General features: G+C 37.2%; 1 protein-coding gene across 5 annotated transcripts in view; it reads left to right on the forward strand.

Annotated features, from left to right (window-relative positions):
- The window catches only part of LOC137223615 (recombining binding protein suppressor of hairless), a 116,479-nt gene that overhangs the window by 51,460 nt on the left and 42,269 nt on the right, over positions 1 to 22,750 (forward strand). For 4 of the 5 annotated variants that reach the window (XM_067735670.1, XM_067735673.1, XM_067735672.1 and 1 more), the window contains one exon: positions 21,106 to 21,144. The exons of the other annotated variant lie outside the window; for it this stretch is intronic. In XM_067735670.1, coding sequence (XP_067591771.1) covers positions 21,106 to 21,144 — 39 coding nt within the window. The remainder of the gene's footprint in view (positions 1 to 21,105; positions 21,145 to 22,750) is intronic. 5 annotated transcript variants of the gene reach the window in all.

The following is a 22,750-nucleotide window of genomic DNA, read 5'->3' on the forward strand; positions in this document are numbered from 1 at the left end:
AAAATTTAGTCAGTAGCGGAAGTATTGGGAGTGTAATGAAAGGTTTCCTTTCAGGTTTTTTGTTGACCCCTCACTGAAGCAAAACGGGTCTATACTATAGCATAGAAACGTTTAGGGTCAGTTAGTACATTTAATAATCTTTTCATAATTTTTATATTCATACCTCTGCATATGTTAGTATCCAGAATTGAAGTGTAATTAAATTCTATCTTACTGCAGACTACATGGAAAATCATGGACATTATACTCTAGTTACATTTTTTTTTGAATATTATTTTATTTTTTTATACAGTAGGTTCTTATTAGTCATCCATTTTATATACATCAGTGTATACATGCCAATCCCAATCTCCCAGTTCATCACACCACCACCCCCAACCCCCTGCTTTCCCCCCTTGGTTTCCATACGTTTGTTCTCTACATCTGTGTTTCTGTTTCTGCCCTGCAAACTGGTTCATCTGTACCATTTTTCTAGGTTCCACATATATGCGTTAATATATGATATTTGTTTTCTTCTTCCTGACTTACTTCACTCTGTATGACAGTCTCTAGATGCATCCAGTCTCTACAAATGACCCAATTTCGTTCCTTTTTATGGCTGAGTTATATTCTATTGTATATATGTACCACATCTTGTTCATCCATTCATCTGTCGATGGGCATTTATGTTGCTTCCATGACCTGGCTATTGTAAATAGTGCTGCAATGAACATTGGGGTGCATGTGTCTTTTTGAATTATGGTTTTCTCTGGGTATATGCCTAGTAGTGGGATTGGTGGGTGATATGGTAATTCTGTTTTTAGTTTTTTAAGGAACCTCCATACTGCTCTCCATAGTGGCTGTATCAATTTACATTCTCACCAACACTGCAAGAGGGTTCCCTTTTCTCCACACCCTCTCCAGCATTTGTTTGTAGATTTTCTGATGATGCCTATTCTAACTGTTGTGAGGTGATACCTCATTGTACTTTTGATTTGCATTTCTCTAATAATTAGTGATGTCGAGCAGCTTTTCATGTGCTTCTTGGCTATCTGTATGTCTTCTTTGGAGAAATGTCTATTTAGGTCTTCTGCCCATTTTTTGATTGGGTTGTTTGTTTTTTTAATATTGAGCTGCATGAGCTGTTCGTATATTTTGGAGATTAACCCTTTGTCTGTTGATTCGTTTGCCAATATTTTCTCCCATTCTGAGGGTTGTCTTTTCGTCTTGTTTGTAGTTTCCTTTGCTTTGCAAAAGCTTTTAAGTTTCCTTAGGTCCCATTTGTTTATTTTTATTTCCATTACTCTAGGAGGTGGATCAAAAAAGATCTTGCTGTTATTTAAGTCAAAGAGTGTTCTTCCTATGTTTTTCTCTAAGACTTTTATAGTGTCTGGTCTTGCATTTAGGTCTCTAATCCATTTTGAGTTTGTTTTTGTGTATGGTGTTAGGGAGTGTTCTAATTTCATTCTTTTACATGTAGCTGTCCAGTTTTCCCAGCACCACTTATTGAAGAGACTGTCTTTTCTCCATTATATATCCTTGCCTCCTTTGTCATAGATTAGTTGACCATAGGTGCATAGATTTATTTCTGGGCTTTCTATCCTGATCCATTGATCTATATTTGTTTTTGTGCCAGTACCATATTGTCTTGATTACAGTAGCTTTGTAGTATAGTCTGATGTCAGGGAGTCTGATTCCTCCAGCTCCCTTTTTTTCCCTCAAGACTGCTTTGGCTATTTGGGGTCTTTTGTGTCTCCATACAAATTTTAAGAATTTTTTGTTCTAGTTCTGTAAAAAATGCCATTGGTGATTTGATAGGGATTGCATTGAATCTGTAGATTGCTTTGAGTAGTATAGTCATTTTCACAATATTGATTCTTCCAATCCAAGAACATGGTATATTTCTCCATCTGTTGGTATCATCTTTAATTTCTTTCAACAGTGTCTTATAGTTTTCTGCCTACAGGTCTTTTGCCTCCTTAGGTAGATTTATTCCTAGGTATTTTATTCTTTTTGTTGCAATGGTAAATGGGAGTGTTTCCTTCATTTCTCTTTCAGATTTTTCATCATTAGTGTATAGGAATGCAAGAGATTTCTGTGCATTAATTTTGTATCCTGCAGCTTTACCAAATTCATTGATTAGCTCTAGTAGTTTTCTGGTAGCATCTTTAGGATTCTCTGTATAGTATCATGTCATCTGCAATCAGTGACAGTTTTACTTCTCCTTTTCCAATTTGTATTCCTTTTATTTCTTTTTCTTCTCTGATTGCCGTGGCTAGGACTTCCAAAACTGTGTTGAATAATAGTGGCGAGGGTGGACGTCCTTGTCTTGTTCCTGATCTTAGAGGAAATGCTTTCAGTTTTTCACCATTGAGAATGATGTTTGCTGTGGATTTGTCGTATATGACCTTTATTATGTTGAGTTGGGAGTTTTCCTCCCTCTGCAGTTTTTTGGAAGAGTTTGAGAAGGATGGGTGTTAGCCCTTCTCTAAATGTTTGATAGAATTCACCTGTGAAGCCATCTGGTCCTGGACTTCTGTTTGTTGGGAAGTTTTTTTTTTTTTTTTTTCCGGTATGCGGGCCTCTCACTGTTGTGGCCTCTCCCGTTGCGGAGCACAGGCTCCGGACGCGCAGGCTCAGCGGCCATGGCTCACGGGCCCAGCCGCTCCGCGGCATGTGGGATCCTTCCGGACTGGGGCACGAACCCGTGTCCCCTGCATCGGCAGGTGGACTCTCAACCACTGCGCCACCAGGGAAGCCCTGTTGGAAGATTTCTAATCACAGTTTCAATTTCATTACTTGTGATTGGTCTGTTCATATTTTCTGTTTCTTCCTCGTTCAGTCTTGGAATGTTGTACCTTTCTAAGAATTTGTTGATTTCTTCCAGGGTGTCCATTTTATTGGCATATAATTGTTTGTAGTAATCTCTTAAAATTCTTTGTATTTCTGCAGTATCAGTTGTGATTTCTTCTTTCATTTCTAATTTTATTGATTTGAGTCCTCTCCTTCTTTTTCTTGATGAGTCTGGCTAATGGTTTATCAATTTTGTTTATCTTCTCAAAGAACCAGCTTTTGGTTTTATTGATCTTTGCTGTTGTTTTCTTTGTTTCTGTTTCATTTATTTCTGCTCTGATCTTTATGATTTCTTTCCTTCTGCTAACTTTGGGTTTTGATTGTTCTTCTTTCTCTAGTTCCTTTAAGTGTAACGTTATATTGTTTATTTGAGATTTTTCTTGTTTCTTGAGGTAGGCTTGTATAGCTATAAGCTTCCCTCTTAGACCTGCTTTTGCTGCATCCCATAGGTTTTGGATCGTCGTGTTTTCATTGTCATTTGTCTCTAGGTATTTTTTGATTTCCTCTTGGATTTCTTCAGTTATTTAGTAACGTATTGTTTAGCCTCCTTGTGTTTGTGTTTTTTACGGTTTTTTCCCCTGTAATTGATTTCTAATCTCATAGCGTTGTGGTCAAAAAAGACGCTTGATATGATTTCAGTTTTCTTAAATTTACTGAGGCTTGATTTGTGACCCAAGACGTGATCTATCCTGGAGAATGCTCCGTGCGCACTTGAGAAGAAAGTGTAATCTGTGGTTTTTGGATGGAATGTTCTATAAATATCAATTAAATCTATCTGGTCTGTTGTTGCATTTAAAGCTTGTGTTTCCTTATTAATTTTCTGTTTGGATGATCTGTCCATTGGTATAAGTGAGGTGTTATGGTCCCCCACTATTGTGTTACTGTCCATTTCCTCTTTTAGAGCTGTTAGCAGTTGCCTTATGTGTTGAGGTGCTCCTATGTTGGGTGCATATATATTTATAATTGTTATATCTTCTTCTTGGATTGATCCCTCGATCATTGTGTAGTGTCCTTCCTTGTCTCTTGTAACATTCTTTATTTTAAAGTCTATTTTATCTGATATGAGTATTGCTACTCCAGCTTTCTTTTGATTTCTTTTTGCATGGAATATATTTTTCCATCCCCTCACTTTCAGTCTGTATGTGTCCCTAGGTCTGAAGTGGGTCTCTTGTAGACAGCATATATATGGGTCTTGTTTTTGTATCCATTCAGCAAGCCTTTGTCTTTTGGTTGGAGCATTTAATCCATTCACGTTTAAGGTAATTATCTATATGTATGTTCCTATTACCATTTTCTTAATTGTTTTGGGTTTGTTTTTGTAGGTCCTTTTCTTCTCTTGTGTTTCCCACTTAGAGAAGTTCCTTTAGCATTTGTTGTAGAGCTGGTTTGTTGGTGCTGAATTCTCTTAGCTTTTGCTTGTCTGTAAAGCTTTTGATTTCTCCATCGGCTCTGAATGAGATCCTTGCCGGGTAGAGTAATCTTGGTTGTAGGTTCTTCCTTTTCATCACTTTAAATATGTCATGCCACTCCCTTCTGGTTTGTAGAGTTTCTGCTGAGAAATCAGGTGTTAACCTTATGGAAGTTCCCTTGTATGTTATTTGTCGTTTTTCCCTTGCTGCTTTCAATAATTTTTCTTTGTCTTTAATTTTTGCCAATTTGATTACTGTGTGTCTCGGCATGTTTCTTCTTGGGTTTATCCTGTATGGGAGTCTGCACTTCCTGGACTTGGGTGGCTGTTTCCTTTCCCATGTTAGGGAAGTTTTCGACTATAATCTCTTCAAATATTTTCTCAGGTCCTTTCTCTCTCTCTTCCCTTCTTGTACCCCTATAATGTGAATGTTGTTGTGTTTAATGTCCCAGAGGTCTCTTAGGCTGTCTTTATTTCTTTTAATTCTTTTTTCTTTATTCTGTTCTGCAGCAGTTAATTCCACCATCTGTCTTCCAGGTCACTTATCCGTTCTTCTGCCTCAGTTATTCTGCTATTGATTCCTTCTAGTGTATTTTTCATTTCAGTTATTGTATTGTTCATCTCTGTTTGTTTGTTCTTTAATTCTTCTAGACCTTTGTTAAACATTTCTTGCATCTTCTCGATCTTTGCCTCCATTCTTTTTCTGAGGTCCTGGATCATCTTCACTATCATTATTCTGAATTCTTTTTCTGGAAGGTTTCCTATCTCCACTTCATTTAGTTGTTTTTCTGGGGTTTTATCTTCTTCCTTCATCTGGTACATAGCCCTCTGCCTTTTCATCTTGTCTATCTTTCTGTGAATGTGGTTTTTGTTCCACAGGCTGCAGGATTGTAGTTCTTGCTTCTGCTATCTGCTCTGTGGTGGATGAGGCTATCTCTCTAGTTACATTTTAAACCAAATTTATCATTGTGTCAATTTGGGCAAGGTGGTTTCTAAGCTGATCTTGTAATGCGGATAATAGCACCTACCTTAATAAGATTGACGTGTGTGTGTGAAGTGAGATATGCATGCACAGTGCATAGCCTGATCCTGCTGTTGTAGTGTATTCTGTCTGCATAGGGATCATGTTTCTTATTTTCTGTTGTACATTCCAAGTGTCTACTACAGTGCCTGACATACAGTAGGCACTTTAATATGTTAAATGTTAATGAAAGAACAAAGGAGTGAGACTGTAGGAAAACAATTAATTATGCCACTCTCTCTATCCTTCTTCTTCATCTTGGTTTTAGTTGAGGGAGGCATAGGAAGCCAGTTTAAAAATTAACAAATAGGAAGATTCTAATCCTAGTACACATTCAACCTTTTTCTGTGACACTGCATAATTAGTGATTTTTTTTTTTTTTAAGTGCCTACTCTGGAATAGGTTTGCCCCAACAGAGGACCATAGTTGATCCTGATTTTTTGCCTACTAATTAGGAGAGGAGATTGTAAATTCTGATCTGCAGTTTGGATGGAGAGAAGAAGACCAATTTTGTCAGGACTTATACCCTTATACTAACCTTTCTTGATATGAAATACATACATTCGGGAATGGTATAGCCGAGGACTAGAAATCACTGGCTTCTAAATTTTGATGTTAAAATACAATTTGAAGACAATAGGAATAAAGTCTAGGAAAGAACTTTTTTTCAAAACCATCCATTCATTCAAGAAACTTAGATATTTATATATCTAGAAATATATTTATCAATTAAAGTAATATACCTACAGAAAAGCAAAGCACACAAATCATAAATGTACAATAAAGTAAATTTTCACAAAGTGAATATACATGGGTGACCATCACACAGATGAAGTTACAGAATATTACTAGCTCTTCAGGGACCCTTCTTATAGCTCCTCCTAGTGTCTGTACCTCCCTCTCAAAGGTAACCTGTATTCTTGTGAGTACAGTAGATTAGTTTTGCTTTTTTTGTTTTGAATTTCATATAAATAGAACCATACAATTCTTGTACCTTTTTGAATCTGACTTGTTTTGCTAGTAATCAACATTATTGCATATGTAATGATAATTCACTTTCATTACTGAATAGCACTCTATTGTATGATTATTCTATAATTTATTTGATCCTTTGACAGTGGTCATTTGAGTTTCTGATTGTGGTTATTATGTCTGATGATGCTGTGGACATTGTTGTAGATGTCTTTTGGTACCCATGTATACACATTTGGGGGGGTATAGCGTTCTTACTACTTTTGAACATGTGCAGTAATAATCTCAAGTCAACAAGCATGTATTTTAAACTGTTGTCAATGGTTTATCAGTATCACTATATTCTCAGGTGTACTTTCATTAAGGAAAAGTCTTGGGCCTTCATGTACCACCTCATTGCATGATGTTGCTTCTGAGGCTATTCCATTCCACAGGCTGAATCAATTAATTTAGAGAGAGGTCCACTGGACCTAACTTTTACAGGGAAATATTTTTTTCTACTCATACTTTCCGTGTGATGGGAGCTAAGTAGTACAATGCCTGGTTTCTCTCTACCAAGTTTAATCCTTTCATTCCTCAACAGTTACTTGGAAATTTTTATTTCTAGGGTGTTAGGAATCAATATAGAGCCCAGCTTTAAAATTGCAAAGTCTTTTGACTTAGTAGCTTTCTTTTTTAACTGAAAATCACCTATTTTTCCGTAGTTTGTTTATTCCATGGAGTCAAGAACTTACTTTGAGAGGTCTCCTGAAATGTAACTTATTCATCTTCCTTATATCCTTCCCCACTAAAAATCTCTTTGGCCCTTTCTGCTATAGTCAAGCTTCCCTACCAGAAACCATTGATGGTCACTTCTTGGGGATCTGATCTCTCAGTGCCAAACACCTGTCCTGAACAGTGGTTAGCATATAGGTAACTGGATCCCTTCCTAGATAAATGAACTACACACTAAATGTTGCATACCTTTTCAAGAATAGGACCCAAGGAGAACAGGTGAAGAAATCCTATTATGGATAGTTATTATCTATGGCTTTCTAAATTTCATTTTAGATAAGGACATAAGGGGGGAAAAAGCCCCATTTACTTTTATTGGCTTTTTTTTCCTTCCTTTTTTTTTAAAAGTCTCACTAGGATTGGAAAGAGCATTTCAAAAGATGAGAGAAAATTAATAACTTCTGATTAATATCAGATTTCTTTCTTCCTGCAAAGAATTTTCAAATGACTTCAGAGAACTGACACCCTTAACATATTTGGCAGAAGTTTTGTGGAGAAAAAAGATCTTCACTGCTTATAATTTGAGGTGGGGGTGAGAAGTAATGGGGGGGTGCAATGACAAAAACTATGTGATTTCATCTCATGTACAAGCTGCTTTCCATGATCACTTGGCATTTTCCATGGGAGATGTTCAGCCCCAAACAGTCTTCGATGGATTGTTTGCATGCTTTCTGGGCTGCGCTACCTTGGGAGGTGTAGATTCTAGGACAGATTTCTCTCTTTCCTTTTGTATCTTTGCCTTGATGGTAGTAGAAACCATTTTTATATATGTACATATACTCCTCATGGTTTTCTTTTGTTTGTTGTGGCACCCACTTGTTTGTTTTTTTCTAAGTTACTGGACAGCTGCCGCCACCTAACCAGGCAGTAACATAGGATACCCCTCAAAGCTGAGCTATTATCCCTCACTAAGCCATAGTTTAAGCAAAACTAAATGTACTACTTGAGCGGCAGAATATATATAAAACATAAAATTTACCATTTTAAACATTTTTAAGTGTGCAGTTCAGTTGCATTAAGTACGTTCATATTATTGCACAACCACCATCACCATCCAGCTCCAAAACTTTTTTATCGTCCCAAACTGTACCCATTAGACAATAACTCTCCATGCTCCCTTACCCTCACCCCTGGCATCAGTCCGTGGCAACCACCATTCTACTGAATTTGAATACTCTAGGTCCCTCATATAAGTGGAATCATAGGATATTTGTCCTTTTGTGTGTGTCTTATTTTATTTAGCACAATGTATTCAAGGTTCATCCATATTGTACGTAGCGTATGTCAGAATTTTTTTTAAGGTGGAATAATATTTAATTGTATGTGTATACCACATCTGTCCATCCATCGGTGGGCATTTGGGTTATTTCCACCTTTTGCCTATTGTGAATAATGCTGCTCTGAACATTGGTGTACAAGTATCTATTTGAAATTCTGCTTTTACTTCTTTTGGGTATATACCCAGAAGTGGAATTGGTAGATCATGTAGTAATTGTACATTTAATTTTGGAGATATTGCCATACTGTTTTCCACAGTGGCTGCACCATTTTATATTTCCACCAGCAACATACAGGGGTTCAGATTTTCCCACATCCTCACCAACACTTGTTATTTTTTGTTTTTTTTGATAATAGGCATCCTGATGGGTGTGAAGTGGTATCATTACGGTTTTGATTTGCATTTCCCTAATGATTAGTAACGTTGAGCTTCTTTTACGTGCTTATAGGCTATTTGTATATCTTCTTGGAGATACATATCTTCTTATCTCTTCAAGTCCTTTGCCTATTTGTAAATCAGATGTTGTTGAGTTATAGTTCTTTATGTATTCTGGATATTAATCTCTTTGTGAGATGTATGATTATATATATTTTAAAGCAATATAAATACGTATTTTTGTATATTTTGTATATTTTATTTTAAAATATTTTGTATATTTTATATATGTATATTTGTTTTGAAGGGCCTATTTCAGTTTTACCATGTTTCTTAGGGTAAATATTCAGTAATCCACTCTTGAAGCAGTAGTGGTGTTTTGTCTAGTGCTTACTCAGGGCCTAGAACTCTTTTTGGTGCTGTACACTTACGAACTTTTAAAATTCTTGCAAGAATCCTACATGGACATACTTTCATCTGTGTTTTCAGTTGAGAAAAATGAGACACAGAGAGTTTAAGTAACTTCCACTAGTTTGCTTTAAAGGTGGAATGTGAGCTTAAGCAATCTAGCTCCTGAGTCCATGCCCTTACCGCAATATGTGGCTGCCTGTCCCATGACTTGCATTGGTGAGAAACTGTGTGTGTGCTCTCATCAGATGACGCTTCTCACCTCTTAAACACTTGTCTTAAAAGGCAGTGCATAAGATCAAGTGAGGTGTCTGAAGAAGTTCTTAGCAAAAATTAAACAGACGGTTAAGATTGGAGCCTCTTTAAAATTCTTTATGTTGCGTTGTTTTCCTTTTTTGGAAGTATGTTTTCCCTAAAGGTGTGTTCTTTATTTGGGTCTGGAATACTTTTTTCTAAAATGTTTCCCCTAGTGAAATTTGCTTACTGAGACCATTTTGGGGGTAAATTTTTTTTTTAACATCTTTATTGGCGTATAATAGCTTTACAATGGTGTGTTAGTTTCTGCTTTATAACAAAGTGAATCAGTTATACATATACATATGTCCCCATGGGGGTAAATTTTTAACTTACATGTTTTTCTCTGTTTCTATTTTAAGCCATCTGTATTCTAGACTTGGTGTATGAGTGGCTTTAACTGATGTCTAGATACTGAAATTTTATTTTGCTGTTTACCTAAGCCAAACTTAATTAGTAATGAATAAAACATCTGTCAAATTGTATAACACATTCTAGAGCAAAATGGAATTTTTGCTGCTGCCCACCATTATCACTAATACTGGGCGTAGCAGGGTGTATGTATTTGTGTGTTGTTTTATATATGCACTTGGGGAAAGGGGATGAAAATGTAGATCTCATTTCCTCATTCAAAATTAATGTTACTCGGAATTCCCTGGTGGTCCAGTGGTAAGGACTCCTTCCTTCCACTGCAGGGTGCACAGGTTCGATCCTTGGTCGGGGAACTAAGATCCCGCATGCCGCACGGCATGGCCGGGGGTGGGTGGGGTGGGGGGAAGAAAAAGATCAATGCTACTAATTGGATAGCTTTCCCCCCCTTTTCTTTCTCTCTTTTTTCTCTCCTTGTGTGTGTGTGGCGGGGGGGGGGGCGGGCACGACTGGGAGGTGCTATGTGTAACCAGCAGTCTATTCCTAATTGTACACATGGATTTAAAAAATTTTTTGTTAATAGAAATGATGCTTTTTTAAAATAAATTGGCTGCTTTGGGTCTTCATTGCTGCACACAGGCTTTCTCTAGTTGCGGTGAGTCGGGGCTACTCTTTGTTGCGGTACAGGGGCTTCTCCTTGCGGTGGCTTCTCTTGTTGAGGAGCACGGGCTCTAGGAACGCGGACTTCAGTCGTTGCGGCATGCGGGCTCAGTAGTTGTGGCTTGCGGGCTCTAGAGTGCAGGCTCAGTAGTTGTGGTGCATGGGCTTATTTGCTCCGCAGCATGTGGGATCTTCCCAGACCAGGGCTCGAACCCCGTGTCCTCTGCATTGGCAGGTGGATTCTTAACCACTGCGCCACCAGGGCAGCCCCAAATGATGTTTTATTGAATATCTTCGTATACAAATTTTTGCATAGTCACAGTTTATGTGTACCTATATAATAAATTTCCAGAATAGAAATGGCTAGGAATTCAAGGAAACGCACATCTTGAATTATAATAGACACTGCCAAATGTCTTCCCAAAAGATTTTACAAATTTAAACTCCCATCAGTGCATGAGAATTCCTGTTTCTCTACTTGTACGTCAACAACGGGTATTATCAAACTTTAAATCTACAGCAACGATTCTTTTTTTTTAATATAAATTTACTTATTTATTTATTTTTGGCTGCGTTGGGTCTTTGTTGCTGCACGTGGGCTTTTTCTAGTTACAGCGAGCAGGGGCTACTCTTCCTTGCAGTGCGCTTCTCATTGTGGTGGTTTCTCTTGTTGCGGAGCACAGGCTCTAGGCGCGTGGGCTTCAGTAGTTGTGGCTGGCACGTGGGCTCAGTAGTTGTGGTGCACGGCCTTAGTTGCTCCGCGGCATGTGGGATCTTCCCAGACCAGGGATTGAACGCGTATCCCCTGCATGGGCAGGTGGACTCTTAACCACTGCACCACCAGGGAAGTCCTAACAATTCTTAAATGATTGTCGTAAGAACATAAGAGCTATGCCAGGAAGCTGGCCATAGAGTGTCTTATGTGTCAACTTCATTGAATGTTTTTTGATAGGTTTGTCACCACCAGGTTCTGTGGCAATTAGGGTCAGGCCAGCAACTTGATCAGGAGATTAGTGCTTCTCTGATTGTGGCCTTTTTTGTTTTGATATAATTTCAGTTTACAGAAGAATTGCAAGAATATTACAGAGAAGTTCAGCCAGATACGTCAGTCATTAACATTTTACCACATTTGCATCATCCTTTTGTGTATCTACACATGCACGCACACACACACACACGCATGCACATATATACTTATTTTCCCTGAACCCTTTGAAGGTAATTAGGCATCATGCCCTTTTCTCCCTAAACACTACAGTGTGTCTAAAAAATAAGGACATTCTCTTATTGAACCCCTGTACAGCTGTCAAAACCAGAAATTAAAATTGATATCCTATTTTCTAATCTACCGTTTTATGCAGATTTTGTTACTTGTCTAAATAATGTCCTTTTATAGCAGAGTAAATTCTGGATAGTCTGTTGTATTCAGTGATCATGTATCTTTAGTCCCTTCTAATCTGGGCCAGTTTCTCAGTTTTTTGCTTGTTTTTCACAACCTTGATGCTCTGAAAAGTATAGTCTACTTACTTTGTTGACTATTCCACAATTTAGGTATATTATGTTTCCTCATGTTTAGATTCAAGTTCTGTGTTTTTTTTTGTCAGTGATATCACAGAAGTGATATTGTGCTCTTATGCATCACGTTAGGAGGCATTTGATGTCAATTTGTCCTATTCAGTCTCTTGACATGAAATTGGAGTACTTTGCTCAGTGTCTCATTGCTCCCTCTTGTTGAGCCATAGGTTTTAAGACATATACTTTTCATATAAGATCTTTATATGTGATGTTAATGGATGCCAGTGTTCTCATAACTCAGTTGTGCTAACTGGGTGGTGAGGCTTATGGCTGTTGCAGATTTAATTGGGGGAAATCCCTCCTCAGGTATGGCTTTTAGAAAAGACATCTTTACCCTAACCTGGTAATAATAATATTGGAGATACCTAAAAAGCCAGATGCTGAGAATAGCTGGAAATGATGGTCCCAGTCACTCATTCTTTGTATCTTTCCACTCTTCCTGATTCTTTACACAAACTGCTGACAGACTGTTAAGTTTGTTGTTGTTGTGGTTTTAATTGAAAAAGAAAAGGTAGGATAAAGGGACTTTAAAAATTAAGGAAGCAGTGCTTTTCAAATGTTCTCTACCCAGTATACTAGTAAGAAGGGGAGCATGTTCTCCACCTGATGGGGTCAACTGCAAGTGTGGCATGTCTTTGAAGTCTACCCCATAGGATACTTGTTCTAATAGAAACATGCTTAATAAATGTGATGATTTCAGAGACTACATCATGCCTTGATTGTCTTTGTTACAGTATCCAGTCTCCTGCCTTGATTGTCTTTGTTACAGTATCCAAGACCACTAGTTACACCCTGACAGGTTTTGAGCATTATTGCCATTAAATATGGTTCTTAAAGTAAGAGTAGTTTCAAAGCTAGAAGTTGAAATGCGACAAAGGGTGACATATCTTGCTCAAAGTTATGTGACTTAATACGTAGGCTGTTTTCTGCCATAGGTATAGAATGAATAAGCTTTTAGAAGTAAAAATAAGTTACATATTTACTTTAAATATATTTTTTAGATTAGTCTAATATTAATCTTTTAAATCATATTCAATAAGTACAATATTTAAGTTGTTTCTTACATTTTTGTTTTATAAACTATATAGATAATATCTTTGAACATATGCCATTGTCCATTTGTCTTAGTAGCATGTAAGTTCCATAAGGACATGGATTTTGTGTTTCTTTTGTTCACTGATGTATACCAAGTACCTATATTTTGTACATACTAGGTGAATGAATGAATCTAGAGACAAAGACAGTATGTTATGTGTAGTCCTTTCTAACTAGCATCTTCTATTTTTGTGAGTAAATTACTAAACAGCTTCCTAGTACCACTTGCTTTGTTTTTCGTATTATATTTTAGCATAGATTATAGTGATAGTGTATATCACCTATTTGTTTCTTTCTCCTGGTGGAATGATCAGGTATGGATTCTTGAGTATATGAATCAGGTTTCCTAATTTTCCCATCAAATGTTGTTTAATTTCAGTATCTTGAATCATGTTTCAAGAATTCTAGTACTTTTTTGAACTGTATACTGTTTACAGCAGATTTGGTGCAGAGTTTGGCTTAATTATGAGTTTGAATTGTTCATGCTTTCTTTTCTACATTTTTCCTGCAAATACCACACCAGTGTGTCTTGAGTTAATTTATTGTAATATTGTTTCTGCATGAAGCAAAAAATTTGTGAAATACAAAAAAATAGAGGAAATTACTTTTAGTTCTACACCCAAGGGCAGAATAGTTTCCCACACTACTTGAGCTTGCTTTTCCATCTAGCTCTATGTTTTTAAACTCGGAAGTTCTAATATCGTTACTAGACAGTAGTCTAGCAGTGTAATTACTAAGTTGTTCTATATTCAAAAAGGTTTTTTCTTATCCTTCCACACCCGCCTTTTGCTTTTTGACTTGGTTTTTCTCGTGTAAAGCATCTGTTAGCTAGAAAAGGTGTTTTTCCCACATTACTTGAGCTTGCTTTTCCATCCAGCTCTATGTTTTTAAACTTGGAAGTTCTAATATTGTTACTAGACAGTATTCTAGCAGTGTAATTACTAAGTTGTTCTATATTCAAAAAAGTTGTTTCTTATCCTTCCACACCCGCCTTTTGTTTTTTTTTTTTTTTGCGGTACGCAGGCCTCTCACTGTTGTGGCCTCTCCCGTTGCGGAGCACAGGCTCCGGACGCGCAGGCTCAGTAGCCTTGGCTCACGGGCCCAGCCGCTCCGTGGCATGTGGGATCTTCCCGGACCGGGGCACGAACCCATGTCCCCTGCATCGGCAGGTGGACTCTCAACCACTGCGCCACCAGGGAAGCCCCCGCCTTTTGATTTTTGACTTGGTTTTTCTCACGTGAGTCATCTGTTAGCTAGAAAAGGTGTTAAGATGGTGAAGTTTTGATATTATCATGTTTGTCCTCAATACATTTGTAGTCATATACTTCCTTAACAGATTGGTTAATATAGAAGGAAATGTATCTGTTGTGGGGAAAACAATATTACATCTCCACCATGAGCAAAAAAGAAGTGAAAGAAGTGTGTAAAGTGTATGCAGGTTTTTTACTTATTTGAAAATTCAAATGGATTGGAGGATATGTGGGAATCTTAATACTATTTATAGGTAGGAAGTGCTATGTTTAGTGATTGATGGCAAAATTTAAAAAATCCTCACACTGCCAGGTATATGAAAATAGATTTAGCTATAATAATATTCTCCCTAGCTCTTTCTATTTTGAATAAAAGATCATTGTTATCTTAGAAAGGGAAAGCTAGTGAAATTAAAGTCAAATGAGTTTGCTAGCCTAAAATTATACTTACAACATAGATACTTTGGGCAGTGTAAGTTTTCTTGAGCCATAGTATTATATGAGCATTACTAATGATGGCACATAGATTTTTTTTTTTTTCCCCAATTTATGTTTGGCTGCATTGCGTCTTTGTTGCTGCGCACGACCTTCCTCTAGTTGTGGTGAGTGGGGACTACTCTTCGTTGTGGTGTGTGGGCTTCTCGTTGCGGTGGCTTCTCTTGTTGCGGAGCACAGGCTCTAGGCACGTGGACTTCAGTAGTTGTGGCACGTGGGCTCAGTAGTTGTGGCTCGCGGGCTCTAGAGCACAGGCTCAGTAGTTGTGGCACACGGGCTTAGTTGCTCCGCGGCATATGGGATCTTCCCGGACCAGGGCTGGAACCCATGTCCCCTGCGTTGGCAGGCGGATTCTTAACCACTGCACCACCAGGGAAATCCAGCACATAGGTTTTTGTGTTTTGTTCACCAATCCCAATATGAGGGAGAAGCATACATAATAGAAGAAAAGGGTAATCACCTTTATATAAGCTAACCTTTGCTTGTTACTTAAAAAAAGTCCAGAATTACAACTTTTTTCTTTTAAATATATAACAGGGTTGATGATCACATTTAATCAAAACTATGCTTTATATAGTGTGCAAAAAATTTGAGAAACCTACTCATGCAAATGAGATATTGACAACCTATAATATCAAAAAGAGAAATTGGATAACAGTGATTCTTTGTTACAATGAGGAATTAAGTCAGTACTTCATAAAATCAAAGGTGTTCCTAGGGTACTTAAGGTTTTAGATTTTTTTGTTTTTGCATTGTTAAATATAGTGGGCACCTATTATGAAAGTGTTTTACGGAAGAGTGGCCTAAACTTGTTTGATCCAATTTATTTCTGGTTTTCAGTTGTCAACACGTCAATAGATATCTTGTTTTAAAAATAGATTACAAGGGATTTCCCTGGTGGCTCCGTGGTTAAGAATCCACCTGCCAATGCAGGGCACACGGGTTCGAGCCCTGGCCCCAGAAAATCCCATGTACCATGGAGCAACTAAGCCGGTGCACCACAACTACTGAGCCTGTGCTTTAGAGCCCACGAGTCACAACTACTGAAGCCCGTGCACCTAGAGCCCGAGCTCCGCAACAAGAGAAGCCACTGCAATGAGAGACCTGCACACCACAATGAAGGGTAGCCCCTGCTCGCCGCAACTACAGAAAGCCCGCACGCAGCAACGAAGACCCAAAGCAGCCAAAGATAAATAAATAAATAAAATTTCAAAAAATAGATTACAAGTAAAGATAAAAAATTTGTACCGGCCTGTCTCACCATTCCCTACTGCAAAAGGGCGGGATAGAACTTAATCTTTAAATCATAATCAGTCTCTGAGTAATTGTTAGCTGACTTGTCATTTCTGCTGAAAACTGGTTATTTTGATTGCATAATGTAAATATACATTATGAATTTTCCTAAGTCACTCATGTTTAAAGATGGGCCTTCTTTCTGTAGTAGATAATTCCTGAAGTTTTGTATATTCTATCAATACATCAGATTAGTAGAGGAAAATGGATCTTGATAAGTATAGGGTGCATATAGTATCTTGGTATAATGACAGTTTTAAATATGTAGACCTATGAATTTTTTTGAATAATTAGAATTTAGTTCAATTGTGAGCTTCAGAATTGTGCATTGTGAACCTACTAAACACTTTTATGAATTTTCTCGGAAACCTCATTTTCTGATCCTTCTCGCATTCTAATAGATACAGTAACCATTAGGTTTTCTTTTTTTAATTTTTTATTGGCGTATAGTTGATTTACAGTGTTGTGTTAGTTTCAGGTGTACAGCAGAGTGAATCGGTTATACATATACATATATCTGCTCTTTTTTGGTTTTGTTTTTAAAATTCTTTTCCCATGTAGGCCATTACAGAGTATTGAGTAGAGTTCCTTGTGCTATACAGCAGGTTCTTATTAATTATCTATTTTATATATATATAGTAGTGTGTATATGTCAATCCCAATCTCCCAGTTTATCCCTCCCCCCCATCCCCTGGTAACCATAAGTTTGTTTTCTACATCTGTGACTCTACTTCTGTTTTGTAAATAAGTTCATTTGTACCCTTTTATTTTAGATTCCATATATAAGCAATATCATATGATATTTGCAGTAACCATTAGCTTTTTTTGTTTGTTTGTTTTTTGCGGTATGCGGGCCTCTCACTGTTGTGGCCTCTCCCGTTGCGGAGCACAGGCTCCGGACGCGCAGGCTCAGTGGCCATGGCTCATGGGCCCAGCCACTCCGCGGCACGTGGGATCTTCCTGGACCGGGGCACGAACCCGTGTCCCCTTCATCGGCAGGCGGACTCTCAACCACTGTGCCACCAGGGAAGCCCCAACCATTAGTTTTTAATGGGATAGATATGAATGTGATGGCATATGCATTGAAGAGAGGATTGAGACTGCACACAATTGGAGATGCTTTATTATATACTGAAGAACCAGTTGAATCTTATTAACATTTATAAGCTTTCTAGCCTTAGGATAGCACCTAGACAGAACACTGCATCATTTTGAAATGCTGTTTAGGCTTAGCAGGCAAATTGCTGAGTTCTCTTGCTCATGTTTTTTATTGGGGCAGGAGTGATATTGCACAAGCATGTTATATGATTGTTGACTTCATCTAATGGGTAGCTCCAAAAAAGAAGGTAGACACATATTTTAATCAGCATTCAGTTGTTAATCTAATTTTGTAAGCATTTCACAGCACCAAGAAACAATTTGCATTTGTATTTTGAGTGCAGTGGATCTCTTACTAGCCATGTAATAAACTTATGTTCAATTCTGTGTTAGATCCCAAAGGATGCTTAATGGTTGGAGTTATTAGCTAGTTTGAAGGGTTAGTGGCATCGTGATTCTCACTGAAAAGTTTTATTTCATTTGTTAACTGTGTCTCTCTCTAAAATTGTCACCATTTTAAGCCCTTAGTTAGATTCTGGCCACACCTCAATTTGCTTCTTCTATAAAGTATAACTGCTCTTAAATACATATGTGAAGAAGTAATTTAAAGATTGTCTTAAACTTCCTGGTTTTTGTAAAAATATTCTAGTGAGGCAGTTTTATTTTAATCATATGCTGCAGTGGTACATTTAGTCAATCTCAAAGGTTCAAAAGAAAATCTTTCCTGTGGAAAAAGATTCAGGAGTAGAGCCTTTAACTTCATAATTGGAGTTCACATCATAGATTAGCCAATAGTTCAGTGTTTTAAAACTACGGTCTTCAGCAGCCTTGCTTATATTACTACTAAATCATTGTATTTAAAATTGAACATCCTATAGGATAAAATCAATGAGAATTACTTGTTATTAATTCTTCTGACAGAAACTTGGATTATTTGCTCATTTTTAGTGCTATTTCAATTAAAGTCACTTTTCAATATTTTAGAGTTAACTAAAATACCAAAATATTCAAAGTCACAGATGCCCATTGTTTATAAATGGAGTTCATAAACAATGTCATATAGCATTAAATTACTCAACAAAAGGAAGTACATGGGATTCTAAGACTTCAGTCATCAAAGTTAATAATTATGTAAAATATGACAAATATAGTAGAGAAATCTTAAGTCAAATTAGGTTTCACAAACCTATAACTGTGATTATGAACAAGTCACTTAAACTATAACTGCAATCCTGCTTTAAAAAGAAAACAAAATTCTATTGATCATTTTTCTTCAAGTGCTGTGTGCCTCTGCCATGTCTTTTCAGAAGATCTTATTTCAGAGGAAATAGGAGATCATCACATAGAGATTTGTTTCTTCCTCTTATACTTATCTTTATTAATATCACACTTAATATCTTTAGTTATTTTGGCATAACCATTTATAACTAAAAAACAGTAATAATTAGTAACATTTATTCGTCATTTACTGTATTCCAGGCATTGTTCTATGTATCTTCTATATGTTAATTACCACATTTAATCCCTTCAGCAACTCCTTGAGGTCAGTACAACCGCTGTGTCCTTTTTACAGATGAGGAAGGAAACTGAGGTGTAGAGAGTCAAATAATTTCAGGGCTGCACAGGAAGTAAATATTGGGTTGGCCAAAAGGTTCGTTCAGTTTTGTCCGTAAGATGGCTTTTGTAGCGCTTAGTTGTCTAAAACTTCATTTGAGAGAGTTTTGTTAGATTGTATGTGACAGCTGTCATATCAGCATGCATTTAAAAAAAGACTTATCAAAATTGGTGAATTTTGGGGCTTCCCTGGTGGCGCAGTGGTTGAGAGTCCGCCTGCCGATGCAGGGGACACGGGTTCGTGCCCCGATCCGGGAAGATCCCACATGCCACGGAGCGACTGGGCCCGTGAGCCATGGCCACTGAGCCTGCGCGTCCGGAGCCTGTGCTCCGCAACGGGAGAGGCCACGACAGTGAGAAGCTCACGTACCGCAAAAAAAAAAAAAAAAAAAAAAAAATTGATCAATTTTTGTTTAGCCATTTTAATATTGAAGATGGAAGAAAAAACAACATTTTCAGCATATTATGCTTTATTATTTCAAGAAAGGCAAAAATGCAACTGAAATGCAAAAAAAGATTTGGGCAGTGTATGGAGAAGGTGCTGTGATTGATCGAACACATCAAAAGTGGTTTCCATAGTTTTGTGCTGGAGATTTCTCGCTCGACGATGCTCCACGGTTAGGTAGACCAGTTGAAGTTGATAGCAATCAAATCGAGACATTAACTGAGTACAATCAATGTTCTACCACGTGGGAGACAGCAGACATACTCAATATATCTGAATCAAGCCCTGAAAATAGTTTGTACCAGCTTGGTTATGTTAATCGCTTTCATGTTTGGGTTCCACATAGCACGATAAAAACCTTCTTGACTGTATTTCCGCATGCGATTCTCTACTGAAATGTAATGAAAACGTTCCACTTTTAAAACAAATTATGACAAGCGATGAAAAGTGGATACTGTACAACAATGTGGAACGGAAGAGATCGTGGGGCAAGCGAAATGAACCACCACCAACCACACCAAAGGCCAGTCTTTATCCAAAGAAGGGGATGTCGTGTAATGGTGGGGTTGGAAGAGAGTCCTCTGTTATGAGCTCCTTCCGGAAAACCAAACGATTAATTCCAACAAGTACTGCTCCCAATTAGACCAGCTGATAGCAACACTCAACAAAAAGCGTCCAGAATTAGTCAACAGAAAATGCATAATCTTCCACCAGGATAACGCAAGGCTGCACGTTTCTCTGATGACCAGGCAAAAACTGTTACAGCTTGGCTGGGAAGTTCTGATTCATTCGAGTATTCACCAGACATTGCACCTTTGGTTTTCCATTTATTTTGGTCTTTACAAAATTCTCTTAACCGAAAAAATTTCAATTCCTTGGAAGACTGTAAAAGGACCTGGAACAGTTCTTTGCTCAAAAAGATAAAAAGTTTTGGGAAAATGGAATTATGAAGTTGCCTGAAAAATGGCAGAAGGTAGTAGAACAAAACAGTGAATATGTTCAATAAAGTTCTTGGTGAAAATGAAAAATGTGTCTTTTATTTTTACTTAAGAAACAAAGGTACTTTTTGGCCAACCCAATACCAAATCATAGATTTGAATTCAGCTAATCTCACTCTGAGTCTTTCTCTTAACCTGCATGGTGTATGTATTTCTAATTCCAACCTAAATTGTGCTTATCCTTGCTCATGCTTTTCTCTTTGCCCTCTCCCAAACAACTGAAATGCTTCTATGCTAGTACATGTAGCATATTTATTTTTGAAGGGCCATATGCTATAAACTAATTAAGTAGTCAACATCTAGGTTTAAATCTTAACTCTGTCTGTCACTTAATTTACTCTGTGATATTGGGCAGCTTGCTTTCTACATCTTTAAAATGGGCCAATATGTATCTTCCAGAATTATTTTATAATGATTAAAAAGGGAAAAAATGTATAACATAGTGCCTGGCACATGGTAAACACTTGTGAGCTCTACACCACCTCTTGGGCTGTGAGGATTTTTTTGAGTGCTCCAGATTATGTGAGACTGGGGCAGGGGGGTCTTTGGTTAGATGTCTTTTAGCAAGGTGTCTCTGGAAGGTACCTGTCATCCTCATCTAATCAGCATGGTACATGCTTAGAGTGGATGTGTCAGGCCTAGTTAGAGTTTGTTGTTTTGTTTAGGAATGGTTTTAAAGAATGTATTTTGTTATAACTGGGTATACGTGTTTACTAGAGGATTTCTTTTTACACTGGACTTTAGTAGGGTTGAAGTATAAGTCATAAAGGAGATTTCATGGTGCCTAAAAAGCTTACTGTGGAGCATGTCATACAGCCTATTTAATTTTTTTTTCTTATTTTTTCTCTAGAAAATTTGGTGAGCGGCCTCCACCTAAACGACTTACTAGGTAAGCATTATGTTAGTCTTTCACCCAAACATTTCATAAAAGTGTTAGATCCTGTCATTTTGGAAGCTATATTAGGTGTTCTTTGCAAGAAGTTATTCACATAATGGTATCTAGATCATGAGCGTATTTCCACCCTCCCTTCCCCACATCTCCCCTTTTTCTCCCTTCAAAAAACAGGGTAAGAGGATACAGTTCAAAGGGAAAAATGAAACCTTTCAAGAATTAATATTGAGTATTATATAGTTAATATAACAAGGGCTACAGTGTAAAGATAGTTTCCTATATCTAGCTTCATTAGCCAGTCACAATTTGTTGATCACAACTGGAACTTGAAAGATACTTAAATGCTTTTAGAAGAGAATTTTAAAACAAAGATATTATCCATTTTTAATGAGACTATAAATATTATATTCTAATTATGTAATTTTTTACGGTATGCATTTTAATTACACATGTTAAATTTAAAAGTGTTAGTCTTGAATATGATTTTAAAAATTTCTAACCATCAGTGATTGTAAAATAAAAATAAGACATTCAGTTCCACAGTTACAGTCCTAGAGTTAATGCTACCCTGTGTCGTTAGTATCTTTCAAGAAAATCGTATGTGTGTATAAACATATACCTGTCTTTTTTCTTTTTAAAGTCTGGCATCATACTCTACCATTGTTCTGTTAACTGTAGATCTTCTACCTTGTTCTCCTTAGTGTATCCATAGATTTTCCTTGTCTTCCCACTGCTCCTTATTTAATTCACACCGATAGCCATTTGGGTTATTTCCACATTATTACTATTATTAAAAAAGCTGTTTCACTCAAAGAATGACAGGGGCATGCGAGAAGTACACACAAGGGGAGCCAGTTTGAAGAGGCTTCTTTTAGCCAAATCATGGACACTTTGGTCATAAAATAAATAATGATAGTAATAGATTAAAACCCATAAAATAGAAGGACAGTTTAGAAGTCTACACTGAGTTAAATAAATAATTCGATAAATGGGGGAGAGGAGATAGCTTTTCTTTACAGAAGAATTCCACCTAATAAGTGTAGAAGGAATCATGGACCTAGGAAAGCACATTTTGGCAACCGTTACAGTGATAATCGTTTCAGGCCAACATCATCAGTGAATTCTTAAACTACTGGTTTAAAGTCTGATGAGAAACAAAGTGTTTTTATAGTGTCTAAGCATATCTTCACAAAGTATGGTTAATTATAAAGTGAAAAGCAGTAACATGACAGTGAAGAAACCTGGCAGATGCCACCTTAATTAAGCGTTCTAAATTAACATCACTAATAATGGACAACTAAGTATCATATGCATCCTGAGGACATACTATCACTTTTGTAGTGGTTCTTGCCAAAAATGCATAAGCTAAATCTAAGCATAAGGAAGCATCAGACAGACACAGATGGAAGGACATTTCTATAAAATAAACAGCATCTACTCTTCAAAATTTTCAAAATCACGAAAAACTAAGACTGAGCAGTACCAGAGTAAAGGAGACCAAAAAGACATGACAACTAAGTTAAACATGACAAATTCAACTGAACCTGGAGCAGGAACAAATTTTTCTTGTGCTCTAAAGCTGGAGTTGGCAAACGTTTTCTGT

The sequence above is a fragment of the Pseudorca crassidens genome, chromosome 4, assembly GCF_039906515.1.
Source record: "Pseudorca crassidens isolate mPseCra1 chromosome 4, mPseCra1.hap1, whole genome shotgun sequence".
Taxonomy (NCBI): Eukaryota; Metazoa; Chordata; class Mammalia; order Artiodactyla; family Delphinidae; genus Pseudorca; species Pseudorca crassidens.